This window comes from Protopterus annectens, chromosome 5.part0 (genome assembly GCF_019279795.1).
Source record: "Protopterus annectens isolate FY-2018-M chromosome 5.part0, PAN1.0, whole genome shotgun sequence".
Classification (NCBI taxonomy): Eukaryota; Metazoa; Chordata; order Ceratodontiformes; family Protopteridae; genus Protopterus; species Protopterus annectens.
This window is the reverse complement of record NC_056735.1, coordinates 1,145,937,223-1,145,964,132: the sequence shown is the minus strand read 5'-3', so window position 1 is coordinate 1,145,964,132 and position 26,910 is coordinate 1,145,937,223. Positions and strand designations below refer to the sequence as shown.

The 26,910-nt window shown below is 37.7% G+C and overlaps 1 protein-coding gene across 1 annotated transcript in view; it reads right to left on the bottom strand.

The window, feature by feature from the left end:
* Positions 1-26,910, bottom strand: part of TGFBRAP1 (transforming growth factor beta receptor associated protein 1) — a 1,222,189-nt gene that overhangs the window by 117,672 nt on the left and 1,077,607 nt on the right. Inside the window, exon 10 of the mRNA XM_044070999.1 lies at positions 2,083-2,516. Coding sequence (XP_043926934.1) covers positions 2,083-2,516 — 434 coding nt within the window. The remainder of the gene's footprint in view (positions 1-2,082; positions 2,517-26,910) is intronic.

Sequence of the window (26,910 nt, the reverse complement as noted above, 5' to 3'; positions counted from 1 at the left end):
TCCCTCTTCGTGGCTGCAGCCATCATCATGGCATCTACTGGGGGACCCTTACTCCAGTGGGTGCGGTCTGATGGAGGTGAAAGAATGCGGTCCGGGCGCTTAGGGATAGGCTCAATGGTGTCTGGATCCTTCCACGCCCTGATGGAAATAAGATCCACCAGGGGGTCAGCAGGAGGGGACACCCAAGAGGTAGAAGGGCCCGCCTCGAATGCCTCCAAGAACACAGACTCGTCCGAAGAAGCCTTGGGGGCAGACCACCCCCCCTGATCCTTAACATCTCCATGATGTCTCCAAATGAGACGTCCTCAGGGGGTGACCTAGGGGAGCCTTCCCCTTCATCCAAATCTGTGTCTTCAGTGACGGACTTAGGGGAGTCCATGTGCCTCCTCTTGCACTTACGCTTCCGAGGTACTTTATCGGGGGGGCTGTCCGAGGAGTACTCTTCAGCAGTTGGATGTTCCAAGGGAACCACTTGGGACATCGAGGCATGCTGTCCCTGGGACCGGCTGGTGGGGGCCTGGCCCAACTGCAATGGAGTGCGGGATGGAGCCGTGGCAGGGACCGGGGGTCCGGATGTCCTCGACAGTGCCCTTTCCACTACGTCGAAAGCCGAGGGGGAGCCAGCTTCTCTAAGCCCGAGCCGACCCCACTCGGATCCGACGCACGGATCGGAGTCGGAGCCGAAACCGTCGGATCCGAAAGACCGGTGTGCTCCGACCTGGACGGAGCCGAAGACACACCAGCTCCCTCGGATCCGAGGCTCGGCCTCGGCTCGAGGTCGGGTCCGGCACCAAGCACTCAAGGGATGGGGCGGATCCGAGTGCGCCGCCCATCGGATCCGACCCACCCCCGGATCCAAATCTGCACGGCGCCGACAGCTCCGAACCCGTGGTATGGGTCGGAGAAGGAGCCAAGGGGGCGAAAAAAGGGGTCGAAGCCCCTCCCGGATGGGGGGGGGGCTAGGAGCACTCCCATTTGCATTTGGGCCTGGATGAATTTCCTCATCATCCGGTCCATATCAGCTTCGCTCATAGAAAAGGTTGATCTAGAGGAGGCCACCTAAGGGGACCTAGAGAGCCGCCTCGGGGACCTCCTGGAAGGGCTAGCCTCCTCCTCCTCGGGTCCAGGAGAGAACCGAGGGGAGTGGAGCCGAGGAGGAGGAAAGCTAGAAGGCACAGGGGAAGCCCGCTTAGAAGGAGGAGCCGAACTAGAAGTTTCGGCTCTCCTCTTGTGGTGCTTCTCCCTGTGCCTCTCCTTCTGTCTTTCCTTAGAGGAATCCTTCCCCTCCGGCAACTTAGAGGGAGGTTGAGTCCCAGCCGGAGGGGGAGAACTCACAGCAACAGGTTGCTGAGTGGAAGGGCAGAGGCAAGCGGTATCTAGAGGTAAAGACCCGCCAGCACCAACTTCGACCTCCGCTCCCTCAAAGCCGGGGTTGAACCCTGCACAAATGGTACAACCAGATGACAGGTGTTCAACCCCAAGCATTAATGCACCGAGTGTGGCCATCTGCGGGGACAGCTTATGGCCACACTCGGTACATTCGAAAACACGCCTTATGGGCTTCAGACATAGTAACCCTAAGGCCTAACACACAACACACACAAACAAACTACATAAAACCCGATAAAATTAACAAAAGAGAGGAAAGCCTAAACACACTCAACACTAACTAACTCAAGAAAGAAAATAAAGATTTTTAAAACTTTTTTAGTCAAAAAACTATTTCTTATCTTCACCAACGCCAGGAGCTCTGGAATTCCGTAGCTACTTGAAAAGCGGCAAACGAAATCTGAGGTCAGTCAGGGCTTGGCAAGGGGTTATGGGTAAGAGGGAGGAGCTAGGAGCTCGGAGCCTAAGCTTTTGAATTGCCGGCTCGGATCCGAGGTCGGATCCGATACCCACAGGTTGCAGACGAATGAAGTCTGCCTACTTCAGATCAAATGTTAAGATTTACTGCTACAATGAGCATCCACAAAGATTACTTAAAAAGCATTCTCTCTAAAACTTTCACATAGGTATTAAATTCCAATAAATTACACAGTATGCATGTAATGTACTTGAAAAACAAAATGCAATACTCACCTTATCACATTTATAAATCATATTTTCAGATCGTGACAAACCCAAAGTTAGCTGTGTCATTCTGTCAGCATGAATGCTTTGCCTCATTGCTCCTATAAGAAATGGTGCCAGCAGACTCATAGACCATGTCTCTGGCACTAGCTGTAACACACGAACTGCATCAAACTCTGCTGGGTGGTAGTTCAGGAGGTCAACAGCAGCCATATACAACCTATCATTGGCATTGGCTGATTCCAGATAGACTGACAAAAGCAAATGGAAAAGTCTTCTCCTGTAGGCATCATCCTTGCCCTCAGAGTTCCATAAACAATACTTCTTAGCAGCCTCGAAGTCTTGGATGTTGTGAACAAGGATGTGGAGGGCTCTGTCATGCTCTTCCAGCTTCCCATATAATATTGCAAGCTCCATGTGAAGATCTGTATCTTTTATTTTGCCTGTCACACAATCAAAACTAAAAAAGTGAGTGCAGCATTTCAAACAAGAATATGCTATTCTGTGTTATTTAATAAAACAAATTTACACAAATGCATACCTTTTTTTCTATATAAACATACATAACAGAACATGTAATGCTGTATAGTAAAATACTGGAATAAAATACTGTAAAACATGGAAATGGAAAAGTTTAGGAAAAAGCTAATCAAAAAATTGTCTTGCTCTGCCACCTACAGGAAAGAAAAAGAAACATCAGTAACACTAGCACTCTGAAGCTAGAAAAGAATAGCAAAGCATAAATAATTTACTGCAAGATAAACAGTCTATGCAAATATTCACAGCTAAGAAAGAGAACTGAGGAATTCAATGGCACTTGAGTGCACATTTGGTCGTCTACAGGAAAAAGGATGCCAGCAGAAAAAAATAAAAACATCCATATAGGTTATCACTAGAGTACAGGCAACAGTGGCAGGAAAAAACATGCCAGCAGAAAAAAATAAAAACATCCATATAGGTTATCACTAGAGTACAGGCAACAGTGGCAGGAAAAAACAAAGTAAGAAAGGAAAACGGAAGAGTCAGCCAGAAAACACATAGCAAGGAGAACTAAGACAAAGTTTATGGAACCACAGCAAGAGGTGGCCATGCAGGAGCCAGCACAAGCAGGCCAGCAGGTAAGAAGAAAGTGTTAGGCACTCAGACGTGGGGATGGGGGGAGAAAGAGAAGGCAGAACAACAGGAACATGATGTCTACTGCATGAAAAAGTCAGAGAAAAGGACAGGAGAAAGTGAAGAGAAGAGAGGAATGTCAGGAAGAGAACATAAAATGAGAAGGGGCCAGCAGTGTAAAAGAGTCAGTACAGCCTACAGCATGAGTAAAGAAGGATAGGAAGGGCAGCTAAGCATAGGGAAGGCAGTGACCAGCACTAGATGGGGAAAGTTTGCAGATGGGAGGGTAATAACATCTTAGTCTCCAGGAGGATTAAGAATCCTAAAATAGAGACAGGAGTGACTAAGCTACAGTGAGAAATTAGTCTGAAGCTTAGACTTAGTAAGACTAGCTAAACTTAGGTTCATAGGTTAGTACTAAGCTAACTGCCCTTACGAGCCATTTTAAGCCTAGCCAGTTATCCCTTGTGAGACTCAAACCTTGCACCTTGTGCTTGCAAGGCAAACACCTTAACCATTAGGCCACCCTCCCAACCCCTTTGACATGAGATTCCATACTACAATGGTATAAAAGGTACCCTACTCCTCGTGCAGTTTGCCCAGTGACAGAGCACCTTTTCTTTCCTACTAATAACAGCAGGAATACCCCAAGGTTCTATTCTCGGCTCAGCTGCACTTAACATCTTCATAAATGAAATACACTCTTCTATAAATGGCAGTGAAACTTTCTAATAAGCTGACAACACACCTTTAACACTTTCTGTATCTGCTACAACCCAAGTTCAAACTCTAAATAAAAAACAAACCACTCCTCTCTAGAAAAACTGGTAATAAACTCACACCTGCTATTTACTGCCAAAAAAAAAAAAAAACTAAAAAACATAATATATTAATAAGAAACAAGAACTACTTCACAGAACAATGCACATATTAAACCAACAGCGCAAACTAAGAGGTAAGGAGTCATTACTGAACAAAACTGGCAATCTGTCCACCTAATTACTAGTGTTGTCAACAAGACTAACCAAAAACTTTGGCTGCTATAGAAAGCTAGACCATACCCAATGGACTAGGATCATCAAATTGCTACTTAGTTCCTTTTTCTTCTCAAACTTCTCTATGTTTCTGCCATCCTACGAAATACCTAAACAACCTATTGTGAAATGGTTAAAAAAATGCAACATAACTGCCAAACGTGCAGCAGATGTTCCTGACAGAGCCCATCACTGTACTGCACTGCACTAAAAGAAACTAGACTGGCTTTAGCTACACAAACAACATCTTGACTAACAAAACAATCAACATCTTCTACAAACCAGACAGTTGTGCTTCTTTAAAACACAAGTCATCAACCTATATACCATCCAGACAACTCAGATATGAAAACCAAGACTTAGTAATAATGACAGAAGTAATAATAACAGTAAAAAAAAAAAAATCGAACCACCACCACCATGGCTCTCTATTTCTTGTGTGCTTTACAAAAACATGGAATTCCATACCATACAAAATTAGAAAAGAACCATGCCACAATAAATTCAACTTCTAACTAGAGAATTACTTATGAAATAAGTGGTCATGCTCATATGCCATACCACACTGACTAAATTTTAGCCTACACACTTTTCCAAGTAATCAGACTATTCTACTGCATTCATTTTCCCCACATAACAAAGTTGGTATCTCCCCATACTCAGCGCAACTTTAGTCCAACACTTACATATCATACTGTCTAGCCTTCACAGTATTCCAGTTCACTTTCTGTCTAAACCTAACCTAAACAAACTGCATCCTACATAAATCTATAACATTAACACTATGTAGAACATGCAGGGCTGTATTTCCTATCATTTTCATTTTTAAATATATATATATATATATATATATATATATATATATATATATATATATATTATATACAGCTGATTAATTTTCTCTTCACCTAATCCCACTAGACCAACTTACTCCCTCTTTCTAACCATATTTTCAAGCTTTACTTACCAAAACATATTAACTAATTACACGTACTTCATTATAACTAATGTCCTGCTAGTCATAGTTTCAAACTTTATTTAGCACATATCAGCTTTTAACTACTATGCCAGGGTAATAAAGGTCTCTCAATAATAATGATTAACAAATAAAAATACTACACTGCACGTATAACCAAATGCAAATACTTTTACAACTCAAGATATGTGCAATTTTTTAGCCATGCTTATGGGTTTTCTCAGTAAACAATTTTCTTCTACTATGTATATATTTGCTGTATAGTAATATCCCACTAATTTCATAAAGTACAGTTTTGTACCTACCATAAATGTAGATGTTCGAAGATCCACATTGCTGCAGTCATAACCTGTGGGTAGTCCGCTGTCCTCGGTCGGCCCGAATACCAAAGTATTAGGCTGGCGTCGGTCATGGGCGCTCAGATCTGACGTCAGTGCGTCATGGTATTAAAGCGCATGACCGATGTCATATCCTCAGTCTTTTCTTGCCCCAGATGTCAGAAGGCCCTAAAAAGAAAGGCCACAGCCAAAACCCATGCACAAACAACATGTACCACCCAAATCATACAACCACTCCAAACTACAGAGGGGAAGGAGGGAGGGTAAATTGGACTGCAGCAATGTGGATCTTCGAACATCTACATTTATGGTAGGTACAAAACTGTACTATGTTCTTCATCTCACATTGCTGCAGTCATAACCTGTGGGTAGAATCCCAAAGCAAAGGTAAAGGGAGGCTGGCAAAATCATAAAGCATTGGGAGCTGCTAATAAGCCCTGTAAGACTGCAGTGGCAAATCCAGCCCTAGATTTGGAATAAAGAGGGAGATGGTAATGTTTAGAAAAAGTGTGTACTGAACTCCAAGTAGCTGCTTCCAAAATATCTTTAGTAGCTACACCCCTTAAAAAAGCAGTAGAAGTGGCAGTAGCCCTAGTGGAATGAGGTCTGATTCCAGCCAGAATCTCCTTACCATGATGAGAATAACAAAAAGCAATACAATGGCCAATCCACTTAGAAATAGTTTGTTTTGAAACAGGTTTTCCCTGAGAGGCCAAAGCAAAAGAAACAAATAACTGTTGAGACTGTCTGAACCCTTTAGTCCTGCTCAAATAATAACGCAACTGCCTGTGAATATCCAAAGTGTGCAAAATTTTATCCCCTTTATTTTCGGGATCAGCATAAAAAGTAGGCAAATGAATAGATTGGTTCAAGGCCACATTTGAAACCACTTTAGGCATAAAAGTAGGGTTAGTACGCAGAGATACCCTATCCTTATGAAAAATCAGGAAGGGTTCAACTGCCATAAGAGCCTGTAATTCAGATACCCTTCTAGCAGACGTAATGGCCAACAAAAAAGCAGTCTTCCAAGACAAAAACTTTAACTCAGACGTAGCTGCAGGTTCATAAGGAGGTAAAGTAAGCTTTTCCAATACAAAATTGAGATCCCAGGAAGGAGTAGGAGCTCTACGCGGGGGTCTTATCTTCTTTGCCCCTCTAAGGAATTGCTTAAACAAAGGATGAGAGAATAATGGTGGGTCACAGTCATAGTGAGCAGAAATGGCTGCAGCATGAACTTTTACAGAGGAGAAAGACAAACCCTTGTCTAATAATTCCGTAAGATATTGAAGAGAAACACTCAAATCAGGCCTGGAAACATCAAAGCTCTTTGCTTTGCTCCAAATAAAAAATCTCCTCCATTTATCAGCATAAACTTTCCTTGTACTAGGCCTTCTGGCCTCCAAAATAACATTCAAAACTTGTTGAGGAAGCTGCGACCCTCCAGGTTCTAGAACAGAATATGCCAGGCTGTTAGATGCAGGGACTGAATCCTGACATTGAGGAAATGATTGCCTACCTGAGACAATAGGTGTGGAATTGAAGGCAAAGGCCAAGGGGCTCCTGCTAAACTCCTCAGCAGAGGGTACCAGTGCTGTCGAGGCCAATCTGGAGCTATTAGAATCATGGAGGGCTTGTCTTGTCTGACCTTCAAGAGCACCTTGGGAAGGAGAGGCAGAGGAGGAAAGGCATAGACGTGAAGATTGCTCCAACTGAATGATAGAGCATCCACTTTCCAAGCTGTTGGATGAAACATCTTTGTGCAAAACTTTGGCAACTGGAAATTTAGTGGAGAAGCGAACAGATCTATGTCTGTAGTCCCCCATATCACTGTCAACTGTCGAAATACATGAGGATCCAATTTCCACTCGTGGGGATCCACCATCTGTCTGCTCAAAACATCTGCTAAGAAGTTCTGTGCTCCTGGCAGAAACCTTGCCTGAAGAGTGAGGTGCAAACTGAGAGCAATCTCCCACAAAATCATAGCTTGCCTGCAAAGAGGGTACGAATGGGTTCCCCCTTGCTTGTTGATGTACCACATGACAGTTGTGTTGTCTGTTTGAATCAACACTTGTCCTGGGTGAAGTAGATCCTTGAAAGCCATCAATGCAAATTGGACTGCTAACATCTCCTTCAAGTTGATATGTAAATGTTGACGTCTGACAGGCCACGTGTCTTGAACCCATTTTCCATTGAGGTGAGCTCCCCAAGCCTTGTCTGAGGCATCTGTCGTTAAGATCTGACTCGCCTCTGGTCGGGTCACAGAGAGTCCCTTGTTTAGGTGACATTCCTGAGCCCACCACAAAAATTCCTTTCGAATGCAAGGTATTATCTGAATGACAGTGTCCAGATCGTGGCAGTGTTGTGTCCATACATTTTTGAGATACCATAGTAGCTTCCTCATATGCAGTTTGGCATTGGGAGGCACCAGAATACAAGATGCCATGAACCCCAAGGCTTGAAGGACTGTCCTTGCAGTCAGCCTGGACCGTAGAGACAATTGTTGGAAGTAAAGAGTAAGGTTTCTTTGTTTGTCCAGGGTCAAAAAAGCCATCTGGGAAGCTGTATTCAGTCTCACACCCAGAAAGCACATTTCCTGAGAGGGTACTAGACTGGACTTTGTTTCGTTCACAGAATACCCTAGGCACCTTAACACTGCCATAACATACTGTAGATGGTGAAGTAGCTTGTTTTTGTCTTGAGCAAGAATCAGGCAATCGTCCAAATAAGGATAAATTTGTATTCCTCTTAACCTTAAGAAGGCTATTACTGGAGCCAGAACCTTAGTAAACACCCTGGGCGCAGTAGATAAGCCAAAGGGCAATGCAGAGAACTGATAATGTAAAGTCCCAGCCCGAAAACGCAGGAATCTCCTGCAACTGGGCCTGATAGGAACATGAAGATAAGCCTCTTTGAGATCCAGAGTTACCATCCAGTGATCTTTGCCCAACAGAGGCAGAAGTTGTTGCAACGACAACATTTTGAATTTTGGAATGTCCAGGTATGTGTTGAGGATAGATAAATCCAAAATTGGCCTCCAAGTGTTCCCTTTCTTTGGTACAAGAAACAGGCGAGAATAAAATCCTAGGCCCACTTCTGACGGAGGGACCTGCTGTATAGCCCCCATTTGAAGAAGTAAAGAAATTTGTTTGTGAGCCTCTACCCTTTGCTGAGGAGGAACGTCTGGCATGCCTGTGAAAGGAGGCAATGTGTTGAAATAAAACTTGTAGCCTCGGTCTATAATGTCCAACACCCATTTGTCCTGGGTGACTAAAAGCCAGTTTTGCTTGAAGAGTGCCAACTTTCCTCCCAAAGGAGCTGCCAGACAGGAAGGATCTGGCAGCTGAAGATGCAGGTCATTGGGCCTGTTTACGAAAGGACTGGCCCCTGCCCTCACCTGTAGATTGTGCAGGGGAACTCCACGTTCTAGGCCTGAAAGTACCCTGAGCTCTGCTCCTACCACGTCTAGATCTACCCCTAGACTGTAAATCAGAAGAAGGATAAGCCCATCCCTTAGTAGGCCAATTTCTGCTAAACTTAGGGGGCTGCACCTGCAAAAACTCTTTAACAGTCTGCATAGACTTAGCCTTGTCTTCCATTTTCTTTAAGACAGACTCCACAGGAGTACCAAACAAAACTTCAGACTGCAAAGGAGCATCCAAAATTCTAGCTTTAACATGCTCTGACAAGTTCTGATCCTTAAGCCAGGCGTGCCTGCGAATAACTGATCCAGTGGCAGCCACCCTGGAAGAAGCCTGTAAAGCATCGAAACCACACTGCAAAGAATGCTTACCCACCTGATCAGAGGCATGAACCAAATCCTGTAATTCCTTACACTCTATGCCCTCTGCCAAAGCATCTACCTTAGACTTCAATTGAGTAAGGAGAAAATTCTGGTACTTCAACATATGAAACTGGCAATTTAAAGCCCTCATTGCTAGAGTGGAAGAGGTATACACTTTTTTACCCCACCTATCCAAAGCTCTAGAATCTTTATCCATAGGAACTGGATTCTTTACAACAGAAGCCCTGACCCCCTTAGGTCCCTGGCTAATAGTTTCTGGATCAGCCCTTGGGCTTTTATATAGATATTTATGAGCCTCAGGCACTCTGTAATACCTATCTGGCTTAACAGGCGCAGGAGGCAACGAGTCTGGATTAAGAGAGGCCTCAGAGAAAACATCCTGAACCACATCCAAAACAGGAGGTATAGCCAAAGGCCGATGTTGTGGTAAAAACAAAAATTCCCTAAGCCTCTTTCGGGAATCTGAGAAATCCTGACCTTCCCATTTAAAATGTTCCCTCATAGAATGCAGGGTTTCTGAAAAAGAAAAATCCTCTGGAGGGGAAGCAGAAGGACTGGAATCCTCTGCGTCTGAATCTGAATAAGGAGGAAAATCCTGAATGTCTTCAGCCGAAGACTCTGAGTAATCTGAAGCCTGTTCCAAACTTTCCACCTCTGGCTCCACCCTAGGCCTCTTATCTGGAGGGGGCATAGAACCCCTGATTAAGGAAATCAAATCTTCTGCCATTTTAAGCATGTGTTTTTTAGGCACAGAACCTGCAGAACTAGGACTAACACCTGAGGAAGGCAAACCAGGCCTGACCTTGGAAGATACCTTAGAGACAGAAGGAGAAGGCCTAACCACCTTAGGCAAAGAGGGGAGTACAGCAACCTGAGAGGCCCCCTCAGCCTGACCTGACTCCTGAGAGGCCACATCTTGTAAAATTAACGGCTCCCCCTGAGACTCAACTGAAACCTCGGCCGGATCTACAGATTCCACCGTAGTTTCTAAAGAACCGGCGTCCGGGACGGACGACTCATCCTGCTTGGACCTTAACGACTTTTCCTTGCGCTTCTTAGCGGTAGCGGGCGTCGGAGGATCCGACGGCATATTGTAATTACACCGCCATCGAAGACAAGCCTAGCGCAATCTAACCTACGTTTAATGGTGCGCTTATTAAATCTAGCACAGAAGCGACACCCGACTACGTCGTGCTCAGGCCCCAAACAAGGAATACAGAGAGAGTGGTAATCCCTATGCGGTATCTGTTTCCCACAAGAAATACAATTATTCACTTTTTCTGACATCCGGAATAAACTGAGGCAAGAAAAACAAAAATATTCCCCAACGGGGTACTTAGCCCAACTTGGTTTCGGTCTGAAACTCAGAATACGAAAATTTCAGAACGCCGAACGGCACTTGCAAACGCTGCTTCTGCTTCGGACCATGCGGCAAAAAAGACTGAGGATATGACGTCGGTCATGCGCTTTAATACCATGACGCACTGACGTCAGATCTGAGCACCCATGACCGACGCCAGCCTAATACTTTGGTATTCGGGCCGACCGAGGACAGCGGACTACCCACAGGTTATGACTGCAGCAATGTGAGATGAAGAACATCTGCTAAATTGTAAGATGTTCTTTGATAATTACTAAAATGTTTCTGAAGCTTATCTTCCTGGGCCTCTGCTGAAAATGGATAGCAAATGTGATTAATAAATACATTTGTAAATAAATATGCAGAAGAGTGGTGTGTGTGAATGTATAAAGAACCTGTTAGTTGAGAGCTGAAGTGGTAGCAAGCACAACACCTGGTATTTAAAATAATGAAAGAATCAAGCCTTGGACATAAGGACCTGTGCTACTAGCACAATCAACTTTATTGTCAGATTGTGCAACAGCAGAGGGGAAACCAGACCATATGATACACATGCAAATACTACAAATTAAGACCAAATATTTAAATGTGCACACTGCATCCTTCTTTTCTCAGAAACAAATACATATACATCCTTGAAGAAGATTTTTGCAAATATATGTATTATGCAAATATTTTTCACATGCACTGCATGAATTTGTTTTCTTAGCAGTACTATGTGACAGCAAATAAACAGCACATTATGCAGACATTGCTTAATAAATTTATATGCCAACATAATACTACTGTCAGTTGAACTGTTGTGTTTTGACCTAGCTTCTTTTTGTAAATCGTTGACAGTTTGGGGATGAGGATGCAAACAGCTGATAATGATTAAGATCTCATCTTTAGCAGATGCTGAAAACTCTGAAAGATATCCTGACATGGTGAACATCTCTGCGGGCACCCCTTAAACACCAGAAAACTCAGGAGCACCCATGACCAAGTTTCTTTCACACAGTAATTCTGAAGCATATGCCTCTTGTTTCTTGACCATACACTGTTATCTGCAGATTGAACAAATGACCTTAGCTACTCACACTTCTTTAAGGTAACTACTTGTTCCTTACTTGAATTTTACTGAATCTTACCTTATCTTCTTTCTTCAGATAAGAAATAAATCTAACATTCTTGCTATCCCAAAATCTTTGCCTTGCCTGATCCTGTTTCAGTCATTTATAAAAATGATTTTGATTCAACAAAGCAGACCAAGTAATATCTAATTTCAAGAGCCCGTAGGCAGCTGAGCGAGGTAACAGTAACATTACATGCCTATGCTTAGGTGACACTAATGTTCACTGCTACCATTTCTTTCTTCAACTGATTTGGTACCATCAGTTTACATTTTTATAGTGGACACCTTGCAAGTAATGAAACTGTTTCATACCGGAAAAACAATGCTGTATTTTGTTAGTCAAGTTGGTCTTATGTTCTGGTCAACCTTTCATGGCTGCTACTTTAAGCTTCTGCAGTTCAGGAACTGCTTAAGCTTCTTTTATATCATGGGTACTTGTGGCTCAATCAGGTTAACTGCCAGCTGATCGCCATGTAGATCTTGCTACTCTAGCAAATATGAATGATCTAGCCTATCTACTATATGCATCAGGTTTCCTAGCATATAATTTACTGTCAATAATATTCCTGCAAACATAACAACACTGCAACATCACCATGAATTTACTTTACCATGGCTTATATTAAATTTCCACTTGCACTTCTTTCCCAAAAATACAATAATAAAACTAACAATCACATAATTCTGCTAGAAGCTAGTTTAATATCTGTGCATATTTTTTTTGCTTTTTTAAGAAAAAAAATATTAATTTAACATATTTACAACATATACACAGAAAAAATATAATTTGACATCACATACTCTTATACAATGTTTGGAACACATTGAATTATCAAGGTAATTTTATACAACTAACACATTAAGAGTCTTGGCATTTCAAAAGCAACATTTTCAAGACTATTCCAACCACTATAAGTCTTAGAATGATTTATACATCTTATTCTGATCACTTCTTTTTCAGTTTTACATAGTACTGATGGTAAATTTAAAAAATCTTTAGGAACTGAGCTGGATTTCAAATTTTTTGTAATAACTTTTCTTGCAACTGCCAAATGCATACATACAAATATTTCAATTATGGGCATTAATGCCATTCTAGGCTGCCAATATACCAAAACACTAGTTCCCATAATAAAAGTGTTCAGACTGTTCTTAAAAATATCTAAACTAGTACTTCCTTTACTGTAATTTCATAGTCTGTTCCTTGCATCAGCTGCTCTCTCAGAGAGGCAATTAGTAATCTCATTCCTACAGAATCTTTTTTTTTATAATTTCTCCAAATTTTTTGGTTTAATAATACCATGATGGGAATGGACCCCATTCTTAAGTCAAAGTATGATTAAAGCTCATGAAATGAGTATTGTTTCAATCTTTGACATCAGCCAGGAGTGTTCATCACAGCACGCACAATGTGCCCAGCAATGACTCCTTCTGCAATTTGTACGAAGTTACATGTATTGGTAACATATCTAAATATGGCTATATATTCTTTTTTATAAGACCTATTGCTCCTACACCTATTGGCACTGTCTGGGTATCTTTCTTCCACATTGCTCTTGTTTCTGCCTACAGATCCTGATAATTTATGACTTTATGTTTCTCTGTACGCAAGACACTGTAGTCAGTGGGTGTAACTATTTCAAAGATAAATGCTACTTTTGTCTTTTTTTCATGGACCACTATATCTGGTTTGCTTGCATCTATCTTTTGAACTGTTGGTAATGGGTGATCACATATGATGTAGACCATCATTTTCTATGATGTTTTGTGGCTCATGTTTCCAATGTTTTTCAGCTACTTCAGTATTATAACATTTGCACAATCCCCAATGCAACAGTCTTGCCACATTATTATGCCTTTCAGTATACAGTCCTTCTGCCATAAGTATATTACAACTAGCAACAAAGTGTGCAGCTGTTTCCAATTCTGTTTTACAAAACCTACATTTGTCTGTTTCTCCCACCTGTTCAATGGACTTTGTAAACCAGCGTGTAGATAGCCCACTGTCTTGGGCCGCCATTATCAACCTTTCATCTTTTGGTTTGAATTTCGCTCTCCTTAACCATTCCTGCATTCGATTCTGAAAAACAAGAGGTTCTTCCAGGAGTTTTCTATACTTGCAACTATATTTATGCATTTTTCACATTTCTTGCCTTCTCATCTGATCCTTCACCTTATATTCTTTTTTTTTTTTTTTTTTTGGCACATTCAGTTGTTGCCTGACTTTATCTACTTCTGGTTTGATTTCCATTCCCGCTTGATGCAGACATGGTTCTGCTAGATTAAGAATGGAAGTCATCTTAGATTTATTCTCCTCATGTTTCAAAACTTTCACTATATTTGGGACTTGTGAGGTCAGCAGATATGTATTCAGTCCCCCGATTGCAGACCTACACATGTAATCAATTTCAAGGAGGCTTGTACCTCCTTCAGAACAGGAAATAAATAATCTCGGTATGCACTGATTTATCATTTGATGAGCATGAAGCATCCCTCTTGTTTTCCTGCCTAATGTATCCAACACCTTTTGGGGCCAGTCAATCACTCCAAAACTGTAAGCTAGGACATGAATAGCAAATTGGTTTATAGCTTGAATTTTGTTCCTACATGTCAATGCTGTTTTCAGAATTAATTTAAGCCTTCTAAAATATTCTTTACTAAGTTTTATTCACATTTGTTCATGTTTTACTGTTGATCCTTCATCAATTTCCAAATATTTATACACTCCCTCTTGCTCAAGTTCTTTTATATCACATTCTTGTTCCAAACTGATGTTTCTAGGTGCTGCAGCTTTCCTGCTTAAAGGTTGCTTTTGCACATTTATCAAGACCAAATAACATTCTTATATCATCTGAAAAAGTTTTGACTACTTGTAGTTGTGCTTTCAGTTCTTCATCTGATGGGTTATACAGTTTTAAATCATCGACAAAGAAAAGATGAGAAGTCTTTACATTTGTTGCTTTCTGGGAGCCAAATTATAGTCATGACCTAATCTGTTGAACAGACAGTTTAACGAGTTAAGGGCAAGGCAAAAGAACAATGGTGACAGACAGTCACCCTGGAATATACCCCTTTGGATTTTTATCCCTGGAATAATAATTTGTCCTTTATCATGGCTTAACTGCAAAGTGGTTTGCCACTGTTTCATGGTCGCTGTCATGTAGTTTATCAGTGCAGGGTGTATCTTATACATTTTTTTAAGTACTCTTTTATCTATGAATGTGGGATACTGTCAACTGCTTTTTTGTAGTCAATCCATGCCATACTTAGATTCTTCTCCTTCTTACAGTTCTCCACTATGTCTTTATTTAACAACAAATGATCCTTTGTTCCATATGACTTTCTGTTACTGTCCTTTTCTTCTATTGCCATAATTGAGTTTCCTTCTAGATGACTATAAACTCTGTCGGCATCAATTCCAGTGTATAGTTTATATGTCATAAGAAGGCAAGTTATTGGTCTATAATTTTTAGAGTAGGTTGCAGGTTTACGCTTAAGTAGGAGTATTGTTATTCTTGTTGTTAACCAGGCTGGTGTGTATTCGGGGTGCAGATATAAATTGCTCTTACTTATGGCTAAATCTTCATGCAAACATGTTAACACTTTTAACCAGAAGCTAGGTACTGCATCTGGGCCTGGGGGTTTCCAATTAGAGGCTTTTCTTAACTTTGTTTCAATCTCTCTGGCTGTTACTTCATCCCATTTCATATCCTGTACTTTTGAACTTCTTATTCTTTCTTTTACCTCTATCCATTTAACATCTTTGTTATGTTCCACAGGATCTTCATAAATACTTCTCCTAAAAGCATCTACTACTTCTTTCAATTCCTTTTACCTTGTTTCCCAGTTCTCTAATAAACTTTTTTGGGTCATCAAAAATTGCTTATTTTGTACTTTTCCTTTATATTTATCTGTGTAACTTCTAAGCTTTTCTGCCTGTGCTGATATTTTTAGTTTATTATTTGTGATAGTGCTTGACAGATCCTGATTTGTTCTGATACAGTGCATTACTTTTATCATGTCTATCTTTCCGAGTATTTTTGTTGATCTGTTCCCTCGTCTATACTCTTCTAACAGTGACACTTCTTAATTGCTTTATAGTTTTCTCTATTCGATACTTTTATGATGGTATTCAATTTCTCCCCTGCCTTTACCTTACTACCTTATGTTCTTGTGGCAGAATTTTATCTGTTATTAATTGAATTGCACAGTAATACATCTGTTTACTTTTGTTATATCGTATGGATCTCAATGGGCAGTTTAATTACTGTGTTCATTTGCTTTATTAAACTTCTATCTTTTTGGGTTTTATTGACCTTCTGCTGCTTATTTCTTTCATTGATCTTAATATGTCTAGCTCTCTCTATTAAATAAAGCAACTCTTTTCTTAGCTCATTTTCATCTAAACTGAGGGCACATTTTTTTGTTCTCCATTTCCTGCAAGCATTCTATAGAAAGTTCTATGGCATCTTCCTGTGGCACATTCTCTGCAATTTCATCCTGTGTCATCCATTGGTCTGTCATATGGGAACTCACTGGCTTATCACTCCTTAACATTGACTGTGTCAGAGTTCCCACAGTTTCCTGTTCCTTCCCTTGCTGTCCAGCTTCAAAGTGAACGTTTATACTGGTTTCATGTGTAAGGTTCCAAAATATCTTCATATGGTAACTGGCTAGTTGCTTCCTATTCCACTGGTTTCTCCTTAGTTTGGATGCCCATTGATCTATCTTGCAGTGGTATTTTCTGAGTTAGATTTTCTATACTGAATCCATCACCTCACAGGTACTCCATAACCTCAGTTTCTATTTCTTTAACATCTCCATTACTAATCTGTTCCTCTTTGTCTTCTTATTTTTTGTATTGTAAAGTTTTCCATGTCTGGATTCATTTGCCTGTATTTCTCTTCAAATATCATTGGTGCTGCTCTGTTTGTATTGATTAGTTTTGCTTTCTCCCTTGCGTAAATATTCCACCATAATAAATCTCATTTTCTTTCCCATATCCATATTTATTATTCAGATGTCTCCTGATCTTCCTGTTTCTCCTTACTTTGGGGAATTGTTACATCATGCTATGATGTAACTTGTATTAGACCTTCTGCACCAAATCCTTCTCTTTGCACGCATTCTATAACTTCAACTTCTATTTTTTTTTTAATTTCTGCTTTACTAATCTTTTCGACATTGCCTCTTTGTGATATTATTTTTTTATTGTGAAATTTTCCATATCTGGATGCCTTTGCCTGTACTTCTCTTTGAATATCTTTGGGGCTTCCTTTTTTTGTATTGATTAATTTGGCTTTTGACTATGCATAAATACTGCACCATATCAAATCTCTCTTTCTTTCCCATGTTTATATTTCTTTTTTATATCTTTCAAAAATCTTTAGGTTTTGTTTATATTTTTGCATTTCCTTAGATGCTTCTTTTTCCAAACAGATGACAGTTTCTCGGTCTATATAATGTTTTTCACAAATTTGCTGTATTAATGAACACAATTTTTATTTGAAACTTCTCTTTTGGAAGTATTTTTCTTTCCTCTAATTTCTCTCGATCTTTTTGTATATCTTGTGTCTGGCAATTCTGGGCTTTTTGCATAATAGTAACAATACATAATTTCTTTAATATCCTCAAAAATCCACTCTACTATCTTTATGGCTCTTCTTTGGCCTATCAGTTTTTGTGACTTTTGTAGACTGCTATCTCCTTCTACAACAGGAGGGTCATCCTCGATGGGCCTGGTCTGGCCTCACTGTAGGAATGTATCCGTATTTTGAGGATTCTACACTGTCAATTTTTCCAGTCCTGGCACCAGTGCGTCTACCAGGATTGGGCACTTTTTTTATCCTGGGTCTTGTGCACCCAGCTATCTTTTTTTAATGATTAACCTACTTCGCTCCATGATACATGCTATATAAAATACAGTCTATATACATTATTTTTATATATATATATATATATATATATATATATATATATATATATATATATAATATGTATATATACAGTATATAAATAAATACAATCTTCTACATAGGTTGTCTGATGATTCTCTAGTACTTTTTGATAACCCCAATCATTCCCAGAAACAGCTGTCTCTAAATGCCCTATATACCCGAATAAGATCTCCTCTAAGATATCTATAAGTGACACTGTACAAGTTCTGATATTTTAGCCTTTCATAGTAACTTAAATTTTCACATCCATGGATGCCCTTGGTATATTTTCATTGTACTCTTTCCAGTTTACTCATGTTTGTTTTCTTATAAGGCTTCCATATTGTTATTCTATACTCAAGTTTGGGTCTAATGTAACTAACAAAAAATGACTTTATAATTTCTGATTTCCTAGACTTTATAAATATATTTATACAACCTATAGATCTATAACTATCATTAGCCAAGTTGGTTGATAAGATTAGGAAAAACTCAAAGCTGGATCAACCCATATACCCAGGTCCTTAAATGAATCTACAATTTCAATCACTGTGTGCTGTATTAAATATTCACCTTCCAATCTATGACTACCAAATCTCATATGCTTAGTTTTTGATGCATTTATCTGCATATTATTCTCCTTTGCCCAATTTGTCAATTTGGTTCTTTTGCAGAGATGCCTTATCTGTAACACATGTAATCAGTTTACCCAATTTCACGTCATCTGCATATAGACTATACAATACTTCAAATGAAAAAGTTAGATCTAAAAGATACAATCTAAACAAGTAAGGGCCTGGGACAGAGCCCTGTGGGACACCCTGAGTGTAACTAAGAATTACTCCAAAATATTTTTTGTTTGTAATGCAGGAAGTGGAGATTCATTAATATTACTGATCTAGTTAAAGAACAACTATTAGACCATAACCCCCTTAAAAAACATACTTACCTCTTCGCAATTTACATTTAATTTTCCACAATCCATAAACATGCATAACCAATCAGCTTTTACATCTTTACTACATCTCCAACAAACTGAAGAAGTAATTTTACTAAACTTAGAGATTTTACAGGGAGTAACAAACATTTTATATATATATATATATATATATATATATATCCCCCCCCCCACATAGAAACGTTCCAATATAAACTTGGAAAAAGTTTGACTAACTGATTTAAGTAACCAAGTTTTATTCTTACCATCTACTGAGTCACTCAATCCACTATCTAAAAAGTTCCAGAATTTTGCATCAAAATTATTTATAATTAACTTGTATCATTTGGACAAGCTTCCTTTGTAGGTCAATATACCTTCAATGACAGCATTCATATAATGGGGAATAGTGTTCTGTTCCTCTTCATTCCTGTCTACAAATTAATTTCATTTCTTACTGATGGTTAATGACTGGTTAACAGAATCATCCAATTTATAATCTTTCATTAAATATTCTGGTTACTTAGCTTTTCCTTTTACAAAACAATCAGACTATAGTACTAATTCACGACCTTTTAGTAAATTCATAAGTTGGTACTAGGCTACCGGCCCTAGGGCCTATACAAGCCTAGCCATAAAAATTCCCTGGATATTTCTTCCAACAATATTTACTTCCCTGGACCCCTGTCTAGCAGGGCGACTGATGTGATCCCCGGGGAGACTTTCCTATCTCCCATCCAATCATCAAGGTTCCTTTTGAAGAGGGCCAAGGAGGTGCTCTGCTTGACATGTATGGGCAGTCTATTCCAGAGTATGGGGAGTCTCTGGGTCAGGAACCTATCCCTCCAGCATGTTTTGTTCATTGTGATGACAAGGTTTAGATCCCTGGAGCGTGTGGCTCTGAGGGATTGGGATTTCTTTAAGTGGAGCATGTCCAACAACTCAGGGTTTGACATGGGCTTGTATGTTAAGCAGATATTGCCTCTGAGTAGACAACATGCCACAGAGTACAGCTGGTGTTTTTTTTTAGACGGTCAGCATAGGGCATCTGCTTTAGGCCTGTGATTCTTTTCGTGAGGTATTTCTGCAGCCTTTCCAGCTATTGCAGATGTCTTGTGAGGTACATACCAAACAGGGCATTGTACTCTATAATGGGTCTAATGCGAGATGAGTACAGTGGGACAATAACCTCCTTTTTTCTGGATGAAAAACCCTTAGTGATGAGGTGTGCTACATAGAAGGATTTCCTAACTGTTGTGGCAATGTGGTTATCGAAGGTGAGACCACTGTCCACCTGTGTCCCTAAGTCTCTCATCACACTTCTGGTGTTTAGTGTACTGCCACCTATATGGCAATTCATAGGTACATGTTTTTTCCCAAAGGAGATAACTATACATTTCTTGGCATTAAGCTTGAGCCCATGGCTCTGGCATCAAGCATCTGTTTCTGTAAGGCCCTTTTGTAGAATATCCACATCATTTGGGGATTCAATAATGGCTCCCAGTTTGCAGTCATCTGTGAACTTTGTTAGCCAGAGTCCCATTTTAACACTGTTGTAAGTTTCCTTAAATCTAGAGGTCTGTGCAGTGGGAAAGCACCCACATTTCCACTTTGATATTAATAGAGTTTTAAAAACATATTTTAACTGTCTTAAGAACTGATTTCATATACATAGTCAAAGATGGAAAAGAATTTACTTCTAAGGTAAGTTTTATTAACTTGATGAAAGGATTGTTACATATTTCTAATTTATAATATTTGCTTAGCTTATAAGAAGTTAATTTTTCACTGACTAATATAAGTTGAGTCTATGCAGAGTATAACAAGAGTCAAAATCTGCAGCAAGAGAATAAGATTCTACACCTGGGAAGCTAATACCACTATACTCCCATAATCTTATAGGATTTCTATAAGCAATACTCATCTTTTTAGGATACCACAATATTTTCCATTTTCTTTAAAAGTTTTTTGTTGAGTATTAAAGCTATTGAACACAATATGATATACATATAATTATATCATCTTGGGTAATAACCTAGTCTCAAAAGTAAAAAAAAAAACATGCATTCCATTTTTTAATAAGTAACACTTCTTCAATTATTTTTTAAATTATTAATAATCTAAAGTTTCAGTTTTATTATTAAATTTCAACAGCGATACTTCTTGAAACTTTTCAATTTCCCCATCTATTTCTTCGATTGAATAATTTAAATCTCCTATAGTTAATAAAATATCATCTGCAGAAAGTTGTATTTTAGATTAACACTCCTTGTTAATTCAGAATCCATCAATGTTTTCATTGCTTCTTATACTATTAGCTAAGGGTTCAATAACTACTGTAAATAACAAAGTGGACAAGGGACATAATTGCGTTGTACCTTTGTTTAAAGTGAATCCTTGAGAAATGCAAGATCCAATGTTAACATATGCTTTACACCCTCCACACAGTTTTTTTTTAATATTCCAATAAATTGTTCTAGAAATACAAACGCTTCTAAAGTTTTAAACAAGTAGCTCCAATCTACAGAATCAAAAGCTCTCAGTATCTAAACTAATTAGGGCCAACTTCTTGTTCATTCCTTAAGTTAAATCTAAGATAGTTACTACCCTTTTTATATTATCACGTTAATCTACTGACTATAAATCCTGTTTTATCTTTATTAATTTATCTACTGTACCTCTTAATCTTGTAACGAAAATGTAAGTAAATATTTTATGGTCTACATTTAATAATGAAATAGGTCTATATGAGGACATTAACATATTATCCTTTCCTTGTTTAAATACAGGTGAGATTACAGAAAATAATTATTCTGAAAACATCACACAGTAATTCTAAATTATTTAACAGAAGCATACTATATAATTCCATATTTAAACCATCTAACCTTGAAGCTTTACCATTTTCCCTCTTTTTTAAGCTTCTTTAACTTCTATTACATAGGTTCATAGGACGATGCTAGGCTAGTGGCCTGGAGGCCCTTATAAGCCCAGTCAAGAATTTTGCCCATGTAACCACAAAGTCAGCAGGTTTCCCCTGTCCAGCAGGGATACAGGTGGGATCCAAGGAGTGAATTTTCTGTTTCTCATCCAGCTGTCCAGGTTCCTCTTAAAGAGGGCTAGTGAGGTACTCTGCTTGACATGGAGAGGGAGTCTAGTCCACAGATGGGGGAGTCTTTGGGACTCAAATCTATCCTGCCAAAAAGTTCTATTAATGTCATAGACCAGGTTGAGACCTTGCATGAGGGTTGCATGACTTACGGATATGCAGCAACTCCATCAAGGCTGGGTCTGAGACAGCCTTATATGCCAGACACAGGTCACCTCTGAGCAGTCTGTATGAGACTGTGTAGAGGGACGAGGCTTTTGGCCTATCTCTACAGGATAGGTGTTTGAGACCCTGAATTTTCCTTGTCAGAGACCTCTGTTGTCTTTTCAGCTGCTGCATGTGCTAGCAAGGTACATACTGAAAGGGGCACTGTACTCAGTAATGGGTCTGATAAGGGAGGAGTACATGGATGTTATGACCTCCTTGTTCCTGGATGAAATACCCTTACTTATGAGGTGGGCCATATAGAAAGCCTTCCAAACAATGGAGGCAACGGGTAGTCAAAAGTCCGGTTTGCTCTCAACCTGGATGCCCAAGTCCTTCATGACTGACTGCATGCTTAGTACATTGTTATTAATGTGATAATTAGTGGGGACACCATTTTCCCCAAAGGGGATAATGATGCATTTTTTAGTATTCAGTTTGAGGCCATGCTTCTGGCACCAGTTATTAGTTTGGGTAAGGCCCTCTTGGAGGATTACGATAACAGACTTATTCAACAGAGATATTTGTTGGTCATTAAGTTTAGTAGAAACTTTTTTTTGAATACTTGTCAATTTAGTAATCATCAGGATTATTATTTTATCTTTATTAAGATCCTTATGGAACTTATTAAAACAGGTTAAGCATATCCTTTAATGTCTAAAGTAAGCTTATTAGTATAAGGATTTCGGATGCTTAACATCTTACTTCTACTGACTAATCTATGTAGATTATTTTGAAGTCACTGCATAACTGTTCAATTTTATTTTTGTAAAGTTATCTCCATTTTATGAGTTAAAGCAGTTTGATATTTTGTCATTAATTTTTTAATGATTTAGTATTTTCTAATTTATTTTTCAAACCTCACTTTATGCATTCCATATTGTATTTCTAACATCTCTTTATCCCACTCTTTCATTTTACTACTAGATCATATTCCCATGCTATCTTTAATATGCATTTTAAGGAGTCCCATAATATGATTTTATTAACCTGACCGCAATCATTCCAAGAAAAAAAATTCTCAATTTGCTCCTTAAGGTTTCTCTTAAATTCTTTTAATTTCATCATATATATACTGGGGTTCTATAAATAATCTGAAATTTCCTAATATCCATTAATATATTAATACTCAGTGCATTATAATCAGATAAAGGACAAGGGGTAGTTTAAAAATAATTCACTTTATTAAGTAAATCTGTAGAGGTATAAATCCTATCAATTCTAGTTTGTGCCCCATGAGCATACAAATAATGAGTGACGAACAATGACTGATCTTCTGCTTTTACTATAAAATCAACTAAATTACTGTTACTAATCCATCTGTTTAGTGTTTTAGCTGATGTCAAAATTTTAGCTTTCTTCTGTTCACTTGTATCTTCCATACTAGATATGCAGTAAAAATCCCCTGCTAAAATTAAACTACCCTTCCAATGACTTTGTAGTACGTTTAAGGGATTTTTAGCCACTCTCATACCTATTCCAGGGATCAAGCAAAATTTAGCTAGTGTATAGAGTTTATCATTATATTTAATTATTACAAATGTATACATTACTTTGGGATCATTAATGGATTTCACAACCCTAGGTATTACAGTATACTCTCTCCAAAGTATAGCAGTTCCTTTCTCTTTTTGTTAAAAGAAGCAGATGATAACATTTTGCAACCTAAATTATTTAAATACTGTATATCTTTCTCTCTCAAGTGAGTCTCTTGCAAAAATATATCTCCTATATTTAATTTTAGATATCTCATTAATGATTTCCTTTAGTTGCCATTATTTAATCCATTTACATTAAAAAAATATACATTAAAACTATTCATAATATGTATTTAAAAAGACGTCTTTTAAAGGATGACACATTTATCCACCATTTTAATTTAATTGCATAAAAGAACCTAATGCATTCCCCAAACACTATCTTTACATTCCACATTTTTTGAATTCTTCCTTTCTACAAACTAAGCTACTAAAACTTGTAAATAACAAAAACATGTATATAGCTGTGACTGTATGTATTACTAATAAAGCACAACCTACCATGGATATCAAAGTGCCTAGTTTGTCTATCAAACTGACAAAATACTACACTATACTTTACTATCTTTCTACTTGCCAAAACCTAAAAATTCATCAAAAATCTAGCCAAAAGCTACAGTGACCTTCAAATTAATATATTATATACACATTAAAAATAAGAGACTGTTAATTTAGTTATACATTGCCATTTTAAACTATTCCTCTATTAATACATAAAAGTTTAATAATCTAATTCTACTAATCACAAATATTAAATAATCCAACAAATCGTGTAGTACATACCTATTTATGTAACAGTAGTATAAACTATCCATTAAATATTCCTAAATTATTCGTTCATTCAACATTATTATAACTAAATCTCTAAATAAATAAGTAGAACACAACGGGACCTGAAGAGATAAAGAAATCTGTAAAGTTACAGGTGACTGGTAATCTTATTATACCAAAAAAAAAAAAAAAAAAAAAAAAACAATGCACATATATAGTTATGAAGGTAAAATATATGCACATTGTATAGCTCTAAAAAACTCTCTGAATTAATTTTAAAAGTATAAGTGACTATATCTTAACATTGTGTAATAATATAATACATAAAATATTTTGTATGTAAGATTAATAAAAGAGCAGTATCAGTAAGTTAATTCATACAAGTATGAACATTGCAGAGTTCAAAGAGAGTGTCTGGCTATTTCTATGGAGTAAAAAAAAAAACATTTGCAGTTTATATTGTATTCAAATCTCATTCTCCCTTCCCGGGTTCAAACATACTGAAAAGTCTACTTTACTTTCTATCAAAATGGATGTACTGATTCAACAATATAATACTCAGATTTCAGCTCTGACTTATGAAATTAGTTTTTTCAGGCAGTCTTAGTGAATCTAATAAGGTACAACTTGCAGAAAGATTCAAAGTTCATATGACCAAGCTTCAGATTTCAGCTTTCAAGACATTTTCAAATATTTTTTATAAGATTTTCTATGTAAATTATATGAGATCTTGTACACCGACATTTATCCAATATGCATGTATATGTAATACATATCTTTGTTATAAGCAATTTATTTAAATATATTTCTGTCTTACTTGCCCACTAAGTCTACCTTATTCTATATAATTTGTATTTCTAAAATCACTCATCAAAGAGCTATTTAATCATCAGCTCTCTATGAGAGATTACAGTATGTGTGCATATTTCTTAACTTAATGAAACTGCTCTTTTATTAATCTTACATAGTAGATATTTCATTCCTTGGACATTTGCATATTATTCATAAGCTGTTTATTCTTTTTATTAATTCTAGTACTACAAGCAATCTTGACTATATATAAAATTATTCCTGCTTGTTTAATTTGAATATGTATTTTTAGCCATTGTGAACTGCTGTTCTGATATACGCTTCACATCCTGGCAGAAGAACTTGATTACAGCATGTGAAAATTACAATAGCTGCTAATTTCCGCTGCAATTTTCTCATTCTTGATTCTTTTAAACTGTTCTAACCATTAACAAACATCTAACTTTACTTCTTTCCATTAATAAGTGCAGTTAGAGTTAGTAATACTATAGCATAAGCTAGTAACATTCAGGAAAATGTAAGCAAATTATATGTCAATATAAAATATGACTGCAACTTTTGTTTTACTAATTCTTCATTTCTAAATGTTTTAAAAAATATGTTATTTTGAATCAGTGATAAGCTTAGGCCTACATTTTCTGCAAAAGAGCTCAAAGAGCAGGCGGGAAGCAATGCAAGCATTTTCACATAACTGGAACACTTTTTTGTTCTCAAGCTTTTTAAGTGTTAACTGTTTCATAAACGATATGTGGAAGGAATGTGTTACACATGAACAAAGAAAACAAAAGCACCAATACTTTAACACTTCTAATTAGCACATTACTTAGATCTGACATTCAGTTAACTCAGCAATGTATACACTAGGCAAAGTTAAACAAATAAAATACAATTCTTAACTTATATAGTCTTGAAGTTACTAGTTCTATTGCTTATAATTTAATGACATTAGCTTACAGGAAGTATTTGTTTACTGTTTAGAAATACATTTATAAGTTTAGTTAAATTAAGTATATCAAGTTTTTCACTGTAAATATATTAAAACAGTAAAACTAATCATTTATATTCCTTATCATGAAAATGTTTTAGCTTAAAATCTAAATACATACTTACATATGTTTTGAAACTTGAAGTCCAATAGAAACCATCTGTTGTTTCAGAAAATAAAAGTCCTATTATCAGAGAAGAAAAGTCACTTGTTTTTAAGCTTTTTAATTTTATAAGTAGTTTTCCATGATTTCAACCCACTCTATTTCTTCAGTATTATTAAGAATTTTATTTTTGTTAACAAAAGTGGAAGTCTCCTTCAGTGTGTCAAATATTTATTTCTTCAGAAAGAAATAATTTGATCTTTACAGGAAACAGCAAAGTGACTTTAATTTTGTTCTTTTTAAGTTACTTGATCAGTGGTAAGCAGGATTTTTTTTTCTCATTACTTTACTGGAATAATCATTGTCAAATATGGCTACACATTCACCTATTTTAATATGTGAGCTGGACCATGCTGTTTTTAATATTTGATCTTTTTCTAAGCTGGACATCATCTTAACCGTAATTGAACATAGTGGCAAGTTTTCTTTCTTCAAAGGTGCTCTCAAGGAATGATGTGCCATTTCAATTCAAAAAGATAAAGTTTCAGGTAGATTTAATGTTTTATGTGTCAGGTTGTTAAGAAGTTTATTATAATATTGTCTCCTTCATACTTTTTAAGTAAACCACAAATTCTAATGCTACTTCATCTCAGTCTACTTTCTAAATCATCAACTTTATCTATGAGCCAGTTATTTTGTTTTAAAAG